The sequence below is a fragment of the Pollicipes pollicipes genome, unplaced genomic scaffold (assembly GCF_011947565.3).
Source record: "Pollicipes pollicipes isolate AB1234 unplaced genomic scaffold, Ppol_2.1 Scaffold_5724;HRSCAF=6776_pilon_pilon_pilon, whole genome shotgun sequence".
Taxonomy (NCBI): domain Eukaryota; kingdom Metazoa; phylum Arthropoda; class Thecostraca; order Pollicipedomorpha; family Pollicipedidae; genus Pollicipes; species Pollicipes pollicipes.
The window spans coordinates 27,151,214-27,166,758 of NW_023596746.1; the positions used below are offsets into that span (position 1 = coordinate 27,151,214).

General features: G+C 51.2%; 1 protein-coding gene across 1 annotated transcript in view; it reads left to right on the plus strand.

The window, feature by feature from the left end:
* The window catches only part of Nckx30C (solute carrier family 24 member Nckx30C), a gene marked incomplete at its 5' end in the record, with an annotated part of 107,063 nt that extends 92,080 nt beyond the window's left edge, over nucleotides 1–14,983 (plus strand). The window contains 2 exons of the mRNA XM_037226338.1: nucleotides 8,042–8,178; nucleotides 8,671–14,983. Coding sequence (XP_037082233.1) covers nucleotides 8,042–8,178; nucleotides 8,671–8,947 — 414 coding nt within the window. The remainder of the gene's footprint in view (nucleotides 1–8,041; nucleotides 8,179–8,670) is intronic.
* Nucleotides 14,984–15,545: the final 562 nt, after the last annotated feature.

Below are 15,545 nucleotides of genomic sequence, written 5' to 3' on the forward strand. Positions count from 1 at the left end.
TAACCTGCGGCCGGCGGCAGCGGCCGCACTAAAAGTCAAGTGACGTCAGAGGACAGAACGGAATGTGTCGAATATTGCGGCAAGTTAAACTTTCGCCACCAAATTCTGCCGTCGACCTGGAATTGCACAATTAGATGGTGGGGTCAGGGCTCGCACAAGAAGCACTGCTGAGCAGAGCATAGCGTGAGCTCTGATCCTAGAGAGCCACCCAAAGGTTCGGATTTATTCCTTAAAACAGACATTTTACAACGTTTCACATGCCAGGAAATATGATGTGGTGAGACCGCCTTCTTTAAATTCGTTTTCCAATGCTTATAAGTCACCGCATTGTCATCCTAGATTGGAAAAAACATTGGCGGCAGGCTGCACTTGATACAAGGCTAGTTTTCGTCCCGGGCACGGGCACGCCGGGCGCACGGCTGCGTGCGAGGTGACCCACGGGCCCCACCGCCGACGAGACCCGCCCGCGCGACTCACTGGCGCCGGGCTTCCGCGACCCGTTACGCCGATTGACAGCTGACAGGGGATCACATTTATCTCACCAGGGGGCGCCATCGCTGTCGGGAATCGCAGGTGTGCGCGCAGATTACGTCTGCGCCGCGTCAGGTCTGCCCCTAGGGCTGCGGCTCGACTCCGCATCGCGGCATTGCGCAATCGCCATCAGCTGACGCCATCAGCGCCATCAGCTGCACGGCTCTGAGCTCCATCAGCTGGCGAGGCGGACGACGAGCGCTGCCGGAGACCGCTGACGGCAGGGTGACACGTTCGGGTAGTCGGGAGTTAACTCTGCGCACGTGCCATGCGAGCGCGCGGATGGAACGTTGGGCAGGCGTGGCGCCGGCCCCGTGCAGGAGGGCCGGGGAGGCGATGACACGGGTGAGTGTGCCGCCGCCCCCGCGCAGGAGAGCCGGGGAGGTGACGACACAGGCAGGCGTGCCGCCCTCCCCCTCCCCGCAGGAGGACCGAGGAGGTGACGACACAGGCAGACGTGCCGCCCTCCCCCTCCCCGCAGGAGGACCGAGGAGGTGACGACACAGGCAGGCGTGCCCCCTCCCCCCCCCGCAGGAGGACCGAGGAGGTGACTACACAGGCAGGCGTGCCGCCCTCCCCCTCCCCGCAGGAGGACCGAGGAGGTGACGACACAGGCAGGCGTGCCGCCCCCTCCCCCTCCCCGCTGGAGGGCCGAAGAGGCGACGACGTGGGCGCCGTGAAGCCGGCGAGACTCTGGCAGCCGCCTCTAAGGAATGATAGATACACTTGTTAGGCTGAAATGTACTGAACAGTAATCTATAAACCGTCGTAGCATTAGTAACAATGATAAGTATGATATATTAGTGATACGTCGTGCTACAGCTCGCAGCTTGTCTTGAATTGTAAGACTGTGACTACGTAGTGCTATAGCGTCAGTTTCTGACGCGCTTGTTTTGCTTTGACCAGCTTGCATTCATCCTTTTCTGAGAGTATTTTGTGTTCAGTGCATTGATGGTGGGTTATAATGCCATAGAATGCACTCAATTGGCGGCATTAAAAGAAGGTATGCTGGCGCTGCTGGAAATAGCGTATCAGGATGTGCCGACGGCAGCTGCGCATGGGCAATGCAGAAGACACCGTCGTAATAGGGTCATGTTTGGTTTCACCGTTCTGCGTGGTCTAGTTGCTGAATGACGTTGTACAAACACGGCCGCGATCTATATATTTACATACCATAAGCGATGTAGCTAGCTAGATCTATTCATGCACAGTGCAGTAAGAGGACCAGAGTGCAGCGCACTACACCTTAGTTTAGGCTAGATACGCCGAAACATGTGCCCTAGAGTTCTGTAAAACTGAATACTGAGCTCAACATCTGTACAACAGCGTTGAAACATGCACTGAGCCATCAGATTAGAAGGAAATGTTGTCGCGCGCTTTTCATGTTGGCAGTTTACAGTACGGTCGATTCGTGTCGTAGTGTGCATATCGTTAGTGACCAATTCATGGCGTTTCCCCCAGTAAGCAAATACGTTGGTAAGCCACCGCGCCATAAATTATGGAAGAATAGGAATCGACTGAGGGATTATTCGAACTTGATGAAATTAGGATGGGTAAGACAAACTCAGAGATGTTAGGCGGGCCTTGACCCAGATACCACTGGAGCAATGCACCCGGCGTTTGACAAAGGGCATTCATGTGGGTTGTGTCCCATAAACTTCGTTTGTCCCATCATCCAGTTACACTCAGCTGGCAACTGGCCGAAAGCCGGTCTGGAATGGGGCGGCTTTCTGATGTTGCGGGGTGCTGGTAAGAATTTCTTGATTTGCTCGAACTCGATTGGCTCAACTGTGCTAGTGGATTAGACGCATGCCGCAAGAACCCATGATTATCAATGAATGTAACCTCAAAGCTACATTGCTACAGGAAAAACACGTTGTACAAAACAGAAGTCATTTGAACTGTTGAAATATTTCACTTTGTTCAGCTATACCTTGCGAAATGTACAATTCTCACCGATGCTTCCTTGCTTCCGTTCCTGTGTGGCCTCGCGGGGTTAAGAATACGGGCGGACTCGTTTAGTTACCCGCATCTCAGGATAATCAGATTATCTTGCAGGGGTCTCAAATGAATTCTCGCGGTGTGCATTGTCGCTATGTTGGGTGATAATTCGTTACTAGTTTATTATTTATTATTATTATGCTTATTCATTTATCATATATATTACATTTTGGTCTATCGCGTAATGGCTGAGAGCGAAGTGCAAAAGTGACAATTTTTCATTCGCTCATGATTGGCTATGGTTGACAAGTTAACTTTCGGATCAGGTTCTCCGGTCCTTCCAGGAAAAATGACCTTCGAAGACTTGTTCAGCATATACAGTCATTGCAAGACAGACAATTGACCTTAAACCGTTTAGAAACGATAGGCAGAAGTTGGGAGTACGTGTCCTTCTCGTCCTTCCACAAGCACAAGAGAAGGCCAATTCCGAACACCAGCCACGTCAGTTGTCAAGCGGTGCAAGAAGATGCAGCGTATCCCGTCAGACAATTTCGCAGGAATTCCGAGACGTTTTCCCAGCGACTTAAGCATCTTAGTGAATCCTGAATTCAGCTACATGACAAGCGTCTCGTGCTTTTCAGCGCACCTTGCACTGCCGTGAATTCTAAGCTGAATTCACGTTCGTGGAGCTTTGTCTTTAGGACGGATTCTTCCCACGGAATGAAAGCCAGCCGTCTCTATACTTGAAACCATGTCTTTAAATATATAGCTGAAAACTAATGTCATTTGTCTGGAGAAATGTGGTTGAATCACCAGATTTACGAAAGTTGTGGCTCTATTCAGTCCCGCAGCACCAAATGGACGCCCATAAAAAGTTGCCCATTGTCCCCGAACAGTTTCAAACTTCAACAAATCAATGTCGACCTGGCTAGACTGAGAGCCGCGGACCGGATGGTAATGCACTTGTCCAGTCCAATGTACTGGAGTTAAGGCCAGGCGCTTGGTGACATCAGTGGTGCTGTGAATGCTGAAGCATGTCGACTTCGCAAATCGAAAGCCTGTCAGCGCGGGATGCAGGCACGGCATTGACGGCTGCGACAAGCTCCTGACAGCAATGGCACAGCTGAAGACGAGGGGCAAAAGTGACAATGTTTCATTCGCTCGTGATCGGCTATGGTTGACAAGTTAATTTTCAGAGCAGGTTTATAGCAATCGCACAGCGCGCACCACCTCTCACACACACACGCATTTATGTATTCTGTATTGTTATACAGATCAAAACCGACAAATCAGATTCCTTTTGACCTGTCATCTGAAGAGGAACCAGGAGCATCGTGTTTTAATATTGTCGGGGGCTGAACCCCCTGCCCCAATGCTGATTTCATTCCTCCCGAGCTCCTCTGAGCCTCCCAACCCAATGCATATGAGCAAAACAGGGAAAACTGGGCAGAAGAAATACAAAAAAAATATATCTCTGAAACTGCTGCAACACAAGGCGCCGAAACAGTAAGCAAATCACTTTTAATATCATGATTATGCTATGCCCAGCAGATTCCGGTAGGTACATACGTCATGTCTTTATCACGCAAACTTTTTTACATGTTATGCCAGTCCACAAATGCCGGCAGGATTGCAACGAGACAATACAGGTGCATCTGTAAAAATAGACTGCAATATGCGGCAGCTTTTTGAAATGAGAGTGGCCCTCGTAAAAGCTTAGCGACGATAACCTCAGCGGAGGCAATTGTACCTGTCACACAATCGTGGCTGTGGGTGAAGGCCATCGGCTGCCATTCAGTGACAAAACACGAACAGCGGCGGAAGTCGTCATTAGTTATTCCACGACCTTCAAAATGAGACTGCAAGAGATGCTCGAGATGGGCCGCCAGGCGGCCCAGGATGGCCATCAGCTTAATCTGCTGCAGGCCGTCGATTGTTCGATCTTGTCGAAGGTGATGCGTCCCATCTGAAGTCTGGAGACGACCTTGAGTTCTTGGATGTTCGCTTGCTTGTCCACGCGGGTATGGGGTTCCTTAGGTTACCCCAGATTGTGGAGTCCAGGGGCGAAAGGTCGGGTGAGTGAGAAGCCACAGCACGGCAGGCTTAAGCTGATGTGCATTCAAGGGAAATGCTCCTCTTGCCAATTCAATGAGGTCCGTGCCGTGCCCGAGGTCATCCCGTCCTGCCAGAGCCACTCCCTTCCATGATCGATTTTGTGAAGTCGCCCCAGGGCCTCCTCGAATGGTATATGAACGGCAGCAGTGTAGCGCTCTGAGGTTATGTTGACAGGATGTTCGCTCTTGTCCTCAACGAAGTATCTTCTGCAGTCATACTTTGATGAAGGTGAGATCGCTGAATACTGCCAATGTTTCGGTCCAGCTTTACGATGAATGGCCATTCGAATGTCACTATAGCCTCGGTCGTGTGAGAAACATTGTTGCCACAGCTGAATGAGACGTGGCTTGATTTTATTTATTGGTCAGTCTGGATAAACGGGAGTTTTATTTGAACAGAGTCTGTTTGCTTTAATTTTTACGACTTATTTTCGGACCTGATATTGTTGATTGCTAACCTATAACTTACGGCACGATCTGGAGACCTCGCTCAGTGTTTCCGGTATTCGTTCTCATGGAAAAGAAGAGAAGGAAAGCGCGACTACGTCCACACTATTGGGGATGAGAGGACACACAAACGCCGCTCTCCGCATTTGTGATATAAGGGCTGCTCTCGTAGAAGCATGAGGCGTATCGAATCGTCATGCGTTATGATGACAACGACCATGAGTTTTTTTAAAAAAAGATTTAGTCCGAACCTTTTCATTGTATGCATTTCTGGCATGGGCGCCAATGCTAAGCGGGCTCGTTGCGTGGGCCCTGACAGCAACGTCCGATCGTGAAATCTCCGGTCAACTGCATCCTTTACCCCGAAAGCTTACTGTGTCGCGATGCTCGGCACAGGCCGTCCTGCCCTCTGACGTCACCTGATAGTTAGAGTGGCCGCTGCCACCGACCGCAGGCTATTCCAGTCAGGGACAAATTAAGAACGCTTAAGGCGACTCGAACCTGCTCCGCCAGGGTGAATCGGAAAGCAGGCGCTCTAACTAGTGATCTATCAGGACGGCCGAAGCCAAGTTTGGGGAAAGACGGTTTAAAGGACATGTTTGAAGGAGACGGTTTAAAGGACAGCTCGGTGGTTTATCGCCACCTGGTTGTACACACCCCAAACAGGGTGTCTGAGAGTGGGCTCTTCACATTTGTGCGGTGTGCTTTACGGAGTGAAGGGAAGTTTGGGGTGGTGTTAATCGATTCTTCGAAAAAACGACCATGAGCACAGCTTCCAAATGACAAGTTCTCTCAATATAACCCGTGGTTTCTTGATAATGTCGCTTGACTTCTACCTCCTGCTATACTCAAGGTCAGTATTTTCTAACATGAAAACTCCCACATCATAACGCCAAAGCACGAGGTACTCTGAACCTGTCTCACTTAAATCCATTTCCCATACGTGACAAAGGGTCGGCCGTGCCACTTATTGACACCTCCACTCTGATGATCGGTCCAGTCGCCAGCCCTTATCTACTCTTTCCTGTCATCAACTTTTCTGCTAAAAAGGGCCTGCGAGCTCTGTTTCACTTTTATATATTAGTTTATTCTAGCAGTGTGCACGATAAATTTTACACGGCTTCTCTCGTCTGCTATTGTAAGGCCACGATAATCCGCGTAAAACCATTTTTTGTGCCTCGGGTCACCTTGGACGAATGAAAAACGAGGCTTATTTTCCTTGACTGCTACCGGTCGATTTGCTAAGATTATTGTTTTCTGTGATTACGCCCGGCTCTAAACTTTTTGAAAAGGAATTTATTCCGAACGGTTTGCATGAGCAACTGGGTTACAGTACCTGCTAAGCATAGCTTGCTGCGCTTACCCTGACCCCACTACCCAAGTCGTACCGCCCAGTTCAACGGATAATTTTGCCTCCGCCCCTGCGCCAGACAGGAATGCGGAGGGTTTTACGTGTCCCACAATGCTGCGACACGGCCACCCGGGCCTGGGTTGACCCTCGTTGGCCAGTTGCCAGCTGACCTTTCCACTTCAGGTGGGCCAAACAATGCGCCCGCTCTGGGAATTACCCGGTGCCACTGGATTGCGAGTCCAGCATCTTTCCCCTATACCACGCATACGGCTTCTCATTTCTGAACAACCTCTCACAGCTCACGACCTCACATTAGTTTGAAATGGAAATTACAGCGCTCTGTCACAGATCCATATCCCATCACCGGTCCACCGGTCCACCGGTGAGATCTGTCACCGATCCACACCGTCCCATCCTGTCGCTGGCCCACCGGTCCACGCTCACGCGTAACCTATTCTAAACTCAAGCGGTTCACGCTCACGCGTAACCTATTCTAAACTCCACCGGTTCACGCTCACGCGTAACCTATTCTAAACTCCACCGGTTCACGCTCACGCTTCACCTAGTCTAAACTCCACCGGTTCACGCTCACGCGTAACCTATTCTAAACTCCACCGGTTCACGCTCGCGCTTAACCTATTCTAAACTCCACCGGTTCACGCTCACGCGTAACCTATTCTAAACTCCACCGGTTCACGCTCACGCGTAACCTAGTCTAAACTCCACCGGTTCACCCTCACGCGTAACCTATTCTAAACTCCACCGGTTCACGCTCACGCGTAACCTATTCTAAACTCCACCGGTTCACGCTCACGCTTAACCTATTCTAAACTCCACCGATTCACGCTCACGCGTAACCTATTCTAAACTCCACCGGTTCACGCGTAACCTATTTTTAACTCCACTGGAGTCCTCTCGCCATCTTCATTAGACGCGACTACATTCATATATTCCGCGGTCGATACCTGTTCGGCATGGATGGCGGCCGTCGCTGTCTGGGAGACGGCGTCATCAATTTCCGGGCAGGTGGTCACGGGGGCGCCGCCGTGGCGGATCCGGTCCGCGTCGACGCCTGGCGATGCGCGATCCGGCAGGGACGTCGGCACCGACTGACGCGGCCTGCCGGGGTGGCGCGGGGGTCGGGAGCCACGCGGCGCGGCACTGCCGTCGGACGCTGGAATGGCCGGAGTTGGCTCGCTAGTTGGGCGCGGTTATACGAGCTTCGGTCCAGATTGCCGTGTGTCACAGGGTGCCCAGCGGCCGGCGAGGGACGTGAGGAAAGGCAGAGGAGGAGAGTTTTGTAAGAACTGCTGAATATTTATGGAAAAGTGGGCGCTCTGGCTGACGGCATTGTTCGTGACATATGCCAATGTCTCTCGGTGATTTTGACGTGCCAGTGCATGTGCAGACCGGTTTTTCCACGAATGAGTAATCAACGAGAGCGCGTGGTGCAGCCGTGTGCTCGAGACAGACAGCGGCTGAACCTTGCAGCACATCTCTCTCGATGTGGGATGGCGCAGACGACCTGACCTGACCGATTTGGTGTCAGATGGTGGAGCTGACCAGACATGAACGCCTCTGTGTCAGGCGGCGGGTCTCCTGTACCTGATCGGCCAGACCCGGCGTTGGATCTAACAGCTGACCGTATCCGTTTCAGGTGGTGGGGCTGACTGTGCTGGCTGCTGGCACCTCCGTGCCGGACCTTATCACCAGCGTCATCGTGGCCAGGAAGGGATTCGGCGACATGGCCGTGTCATCCTCCGTTGGCAGCAACATCTTCGACATCTGCGTCGGGTTAGTCAGCCTGCCTTCAAACGGCTCGAAGTCGTCTCACAAGTCGAGCTAGATATGAACAGACTTCGCGCTGCGGCGGGATGGTGCTGAATCCCACTGTTTCAGCTCTCTCCCTTGCTCAGAATGGACAAATCGCCACAAAGCTGTGTCCACCCTTCCCCCCCCCCCCCCCCACCTTTATATTTCTGCTAGCGGACAGCTGGCATCGTTGGTACTGTCTGGTCATTGTGAATCATTCAACCATAGGAAATTTTATCTTGCAAGGTGTACTCCTCACAGCATAAATCATGTAGTTGTTGATTATGGAAAACTCAGAGAAAGCAACTACTCCCGATAGTTCACTTTTCTCAGTGGTTTGCTTCCTCAGTGTTGCTTATATAAGTGGCCAAACACCTCAACTCAGATGAGATCGGCTGAGAACCATCATCCATTCCCCGTGTTTACCTGCTCTTCGTAAGGGAAGCTCGAATGGTGACCTCTGGACCTGCGCAGGTTGCCGGTGCCCTGGATGCTGGACGCCCTGGCGAAGACGATTGGCCAGCTGTCGCGGCAGGAGACCGTCAACGTCCTGCCCACAAAAGTCGACTCGGAAGGCATGAACTGCAACATCCTCTGCCTGTTCATCATGCTCATGTTCGTCATCATCAGCATCGCGTGCTTCAGGTGGAGGATGCACAAGGGACTCGGCGTGGTCATGTTTCTTTTGTATTTCATATTCTTGGCGGTGGCCCTGAGCTTTGAGTTCGACCAGCTGGTCTGCGATATTTAGTGCAAGTATCTACCGCGAGAGCGGCACGGTGTCGACGTGAAATGGTGTCCGGAAAGTGCGGGGTGACATTGCTCGCTTTCCTAAAGCACCACATACGCGATAGACTCACACGCATCAACACAATTCACACAAATCTTTGTATTATTACCCGAGTGCACAGGCATGTAGGTGCACAGCCGCGCTCGGGTGCTGGGCGTAGTTGTACACCCGGCTGTACTTGGGTGGTGCCCACCAGAGCATCCTGACCTACCTGAAATCGTTTTTGGGTGGGCCTCCAGACTCTCAGGTCATTTAGCGTCCTGCTCACATCAGAGCAGCTGGCCCCCCACCAGACAGCTGTTGACTGAACTCGCGTGCGAGACTGCGCCCGGACTGAGGGGCCACCCGCCGGACAGCTGCCGAATGAACTCGGGTGCAAGACTGCGCCCGGACTGAAGGGCCACCCATCGGACAACTGCTGATTAAACTCACGTGCGAGACTGCTCCCGGACTGAGGGGCCACTTACCGGACAGCTGCTGACTGACCTCACGCGCGAGACTGCGCCCGCACTGAGGGGCCACCCATCGGACAGCTGCTGACTGAACCCACGTGCGAGACTGCGCCCGTACCGAGGCGACGATTCCGTGGTGGAGCCCCGGGTTCCGAGCGTTCACTTGACACTGCGCCGGGGACTGTCACACTCGGTCGGCACCTGGTAACGGGAGTGCCATCGCCCTGTCAGCCCTCCATCAGATTCGAGTCGCTTTCTCGGCTCTCCGACGCCTTCGGGTCGCACACGGGACTCGCCGTCGAAATCGAGTTGCTCAAGCGGCTCTCCGTCTAAATCGAGTTGTTCACTTGGATCTCTGTCGAGGTTGAACCGCTCGCTCGGATGTCACGTCCGAGTCACTCGCCCGGTCGTCCGTCAAGATGCAGGTATTCTCTCCTCTCTCCGACGAGACTGAGTCACTCGCCCGGTTCTCGATAGAGATGGAGTAGGTCTCTTGGCTCTCCGTCGAGATCGAGCCGTTCGGCCAGGTCTCCCCGTCGGAAATCGATCTGCTCGGTCCGTTTCCGTCGAAAATCGATTCGCTCGCTCCGTGCTAGTCGAGAGTCGATTTGCTCCATCGGTCTCCGTCGAGAACCTGCTCGCTCGCTCGGTTCTCCGTTAGTGATGTGTCATTTACTTGGCGCTCGGCTGTTGTGTGGGACACTCCCCGAACAGTCCCCGCAACCGGGGCAGTCACTCATCGCTCGAGGGAAGTCCGCGCACACTCATGCGATAGTCCTCCAGAGTATAAGTCACTAGCTCCGCGTGTTGTGCTACTCACTTGATCCTCCTCCTCCGGCGGCTCGGAGACTGCTAGCGCGAGTTGGCCATTGTGCAGTGAGCATTGGTCTCATATATCCTCTGCGGCTGGACGAGCTCGTTATTCCGGCGCCACGTTCCGCGCCTCGTGACCTAAGCGATGATCACGCCCGCTGGTCAGGTATTATCTTTTCGTGAAGCCCTGTCCGCTGGCGCATTATTGACTAGCTCAGAGTGCCTGTGACTGTTTCAGCATGCGCTTTGTTAGTGATATGAGACTCGATTCGGATTCGTCCGGTTCCATGGCGTGTGTGTGTGCGTGTGTGTGTGTGTGTTGTCGGTGATTTAGTGCGATCAGTGCAGTGACTTTTAATTTTCTAACTAAAGCGTGTGGTAGTTTAAACTGGCTTCCAAAAAATGTTGTCCAGGACACAAACCAGTAGTGCCACTGGGGGTACTCTATGCCCCGGCTATGGCCTCGAGCGGGATATGAACTTTCCGTTCTACAGCTTATAGACATAGCTCAAAGATTCTCGGAAAATTTCCCCAAGTGCTTCTCGTCTGCCATGAAAATTTCAACCAGCCATATATCAACGTTTCCTTTCTGTTTTATTTACTTATGTTGTTTTTTATTTCGTTAGGTACTTCTTATTCACAACTCACAACATTACATGTGGCAGAAAGCTTTCCACCACGGTTGCTTTCCTGTTCGTTATGTGTTCATTTTATGCATAAACGTGTATTTTAAGACCTATATATATATATATATATATATATATATACAGACAGATGGATAGAGACCTTCGTAGAAGGCACGCATTATTATGTATATCGGGTGTTTTGTGTTTGCCCTTTTCATGCCCGGCTACGAATGCGCTGTGAAATGGGTAGCTCTTATTCAGAAAATAACCGACCTTAAGTGCTGGAGGAAATACTGGTAAACGACGTTATCAAGCAAGCATTGGCTATATTGAAAGATTCTTACCTCAAAACGTTTTAACCAGCACTTCCCGGCGTGTTGACGGCTGATCAGTAACGGAATAAAAAGCCCCGATTCACAATGCCAAAAAAGAGCCAGGAGGTAAAGGCGTTTCTTGCTTATTTTCTTACTTATGCCAAGCCGTTAGTGCAATATTATAGTTCATTATTGCTTCAGAACGCAGCTTCCGGCACTGGGTCTGCTGCCGACTGGTGACTTGCATACAGTGCTGTGGTACCTGTAGGTAGTTATCCCGCGTAGTGGCCAGGTTAACCAGATCCCCTCACGGTGAGGAAACCAAGGCGAGGACTTCGCCAGTGCACCGGCTCGCCGGCCCCCAGTTGAAAGCTTTCCGACATCCGCCGGTCCCTCGGCAGACCTGTGTCAGAGTTGAGACGCATGTTGCAGTGGGTCTGAGGCTTTCCTCATGCTGGTGCGCGCGATGCTGTGATGAGAGATGGGAGGGTTGTATGCGCTGTCAGGCGTGTTTTGTAGCGATTTCTCTGGGATTCGTACGAGGCATATTCGAGGTTGACGTGGGATTACGAATTGACTCGCAGATGCGTTAGGTTGCAAGAGCCGTGAACTGTCCTCACAGTATGCCTGCCGTAGGCATGCTGGCATATAGCAACATCTACAAAGGCAAGCGTGTCTTTGTGTTGGCGCTCGGACGCGTATGGATTTACAAGAATATGATGTTGGTGCTAACGTGCTGAAGATAACGTTAATATTATGGTATTCCGCTTTAAGTCAGTTTATCATCGTTGGCTAGGATTACTTTGGCTCTTCACTTCGCGTGCATCGCGTCCTTCTACCGGTTGAAGCATGTTATCCGCATTACGAACCATAGCGCCGGCCTTCAAACCATTCCGCTTTTTATTTTCCTTTCGGCCCTCTCCAGAGATATGCCCAGATAGAGTGGCGAGGGTCGCCGCGCGCCGCGCTAAGCGCTCACAGCTCTCCCTCTGTCCAGATAACGGGACAGGTCTATTTTGGGGGCCTGCACAACAAGCCCGGGTGGCTACAATGGATTTAAACGGATTACGGTCCGGTGCGCCAGACATGGGCCTCCAGACTCTCAGGTGGTGCTTTCAACGGGCTGGAGACGAAAGGACTAGATGAGGACGGCATGAAGTGCCGGGTCAGAAACTCAGCTTCTTGTTCTGAACAGGGCAGCCTGTTAATTTACCTCGATGTCTTGTTTCGTCGGCAGACCTGCAATTTTCATGGGAAGCTGCACTCTAATGCTCATGGAAATGAGGATATTAAATAGCATGATACTCACGATTGAGAGTTTGAGATCTTTTAGTTGCGTACTGAGACCGTGACCTGATGGGATTGCGCGCTGCCTCCTTTTATTGGGAGGACTTTTGCCTACGTGTGAGCGGTTAAATTAATGGTCCGTTGCGCGTTTGCAACAGTGGCGTTGACTATGCTGATTTGTGTCAGAGAATGTGCGATACAGGAAGCCCCTGAGCCATAAAACATGTAGGAGAAGGACAAATGAGCTGTGCCGGAGAGATTTGAGGTGGTGCTGGTCATAGCTGTCTGAGAGATATGTGTGCAAATGCGCGAACAATTCCTCGGTGGGTTTTGTTACGCCGTGATATTTACTGGCGCCGCATTGTTGGGCCAGTTTGTCCGAGACGTTTAATGTTTCTGCTGTTAATTGCTCCCTATATTTAATGTAAGTTAGCTGTGCTCTGATATCTGAAGTCCTGTGACCTAATATTTTCGGAAGCCATTGCATGGCCACAACTGTTGTGAGATGGATGTAACGAAACCGCTGGTTTGAGGCGCGTGGCATCACTAACGTTGCGTCTAATGCACACTGCGTTGAGGTCGTTTCTGGGCGGATTCATGGCACCACCTATGTGACAGAAGTACGTATACCTCGCACATGTCACATGATGCACCCCACACGCGCGTCGATTTTGTGACTTTGCTCGGCTAGCCTGGTGATTCTGTATACAAAAATTGTGCATGCCATTCGAGCGGGCGCGACAATCCACCTTTTATTCCCAGGCACTGGCATTCTATCACTATGGCGAACAGCGATGGTTGGTCACGTAGCTGCGTTGGTTTGCTATTTATTGCGCAGTCCAGCCTTGCTGCGGTTGAGAGGGGTCCTGGTGGCAAGACCATCAGGTGTTGAGATCGGGACACCGTCAGAACACGACTTTGGGGTCCGGGGGTGTTCATGTATGAATAGGCCGTGGGTGCCCAGAAGGTGGTCGCGGGTCTCAAACCAACGTCACGTATAGAAATTCATATTCGTATTTTTTAGGTCCGGCGCTGTCTTTGTGCGGAATCTGTGCCTGTGAGATCAGGGTCGATTTCCCATGGTCCATGTTTTTGTCTCCTGGTGTCAGACGCGTATTTCTCGGATCAACTGGTGGTTTTTATGTCACCTTCCTGTCCAGCTTCTGACATCACATCGCTGTGCGCATTCAGACTTCTCGGAGTTGTACTGCAGGCCTGGTATGAAAATACCGAGCTTTTGAGCTGGTTTCGGTTTCACTGAGTGGTTTCTCAGTTACAGCTTTCCTTTCTTGGCTGTGGGATGTGACTCGAGGTTCTGGGAGGTAAATAAAGACCGGATCCGATTCGAAACCGGGTCTCCCCTGACTCCCCTGTCACGTGACCCGAGGACTGCCGTGACGTTTTTCGGACCGGAGTATCAGACCCGGCCCTGGACCTCGAGCCGAGGGTTAGCCAGCCATTCATTGGGTGCCGCGTCGACCTGGGGTGCGGCTTATTTTAGGCGGGCTGGTCACCTAGCAGCTGTGATTCTGTACGAGACGAAGCGAGAGTGAATGACGTGGGGTGGCGCGTGACTGGGTTGGTTCGCCTTTGTGAAGCGTCCGCCGTTGTTTTTGACGACGCTCCGGCCGCCCCGGCCGGCGGGAGGAAGACTGTAGTGACGTTACAGCCATATGCATGTGTACCAACTACGATACACAGACAATGGCGAAACATTAGCTAGATTCTTTCGATGTTGTCATTGGACTTCACGTCTTCAATATTCCCTGTCGGCTGATTCGTGCTACGCCTTTGTGATGACTCCAGCGTGCTCCTGGCAATGTCACGGAACTTCTCCGGCACGCATCACACACGCGGAACTTTGAGACTAGAGCTCCCGTTTCGCACGTTCTGCCTCCACCATTGAAAACTCTGCTGTGCTCTGGCTCGTTGTACCTCTACCGCTTCTTAGCTGTGGGTTGGTATTGGAGGCATGTGGCACTCAATGTTTCGTTCTCAGTGGCCGATTATTACCGAGTTGTCTATTATGCTCCAGGAGCAAGATACAATGTTAACTTTACTGGGCGTGTTTGTTGTGTTGCTTTATGTTATTGTGCACAAAGTCTCACAAGCAGTTGAGCTTAGGCAATCCCAGAACTGAGACCCGCTCAATGCTATTTTCTGTATATAAGATACTGACCATATCTGTCGCTGAAGCCAAGTATAATGTCCCTTTTCAACGATATGCTTTCTTGAGAGTTATATTTCGGTGAAGAAGATTAACATGACATCTGTTATATAGCTGACGTCCTTCCTCTACCTCCCCATTACTAAACTGATCGCAATTACGCGATGTTTGTATCATTCTCTGATCGGACAACTGGCCAGGCACAGCTGTGTACATGTACATGTGTGTGGAGATATAGACTATTTTGTAGCGAGATGATAACCCATGCGTTCGTTGTTCATTAGATAATATATACTGTTTGCTGTTACTTTGCTGTTGGTATCCAAATAAAGTTGCGTTTGCCAAGACTGGCTTTTCGCAAGCACAATTTGCACGTATGATAAGAGAAAACGATGGAAACCATGCACTTCACCAGTAACTACAAGGCACGCCAGATTCATGGGCGGCAAAATATCTCGGATCAACAAAGAAGAAATCCAAGGCTATAGAAATAATGCGCTCCGTTCATTTGATTCCAGGAGAAATTGGCTCCAAGTTTTCACATATAATTTGCCACGTGGAAGACCGGGTGCTCCACCTTTCGCCAACTTGGAGCAAGTACGAGTCCTCTACTGGGTGATTTAATTCCAGACCATTCCCGTATATACTGCTACCTCTGTACTCGACAAAGAAGTCGGCGGAGCTTGCCAACTTTCGGATCCAGGCCGGGTTTAACTACCTCCATAATTCTCTTCAGGAGTTTGTAATGCAGTTGAAAGGTGGTTTGACGCATATCAGCCTTGCTAAATCCAGAAAACAGTGAGAAATGTCACGAGACATTTTGGGCTTCCTCCTTTTGTAACATAGCAATGATATATTTGTATTCTACGTATCAGATTGAAATGACTGTCATCATGAAAG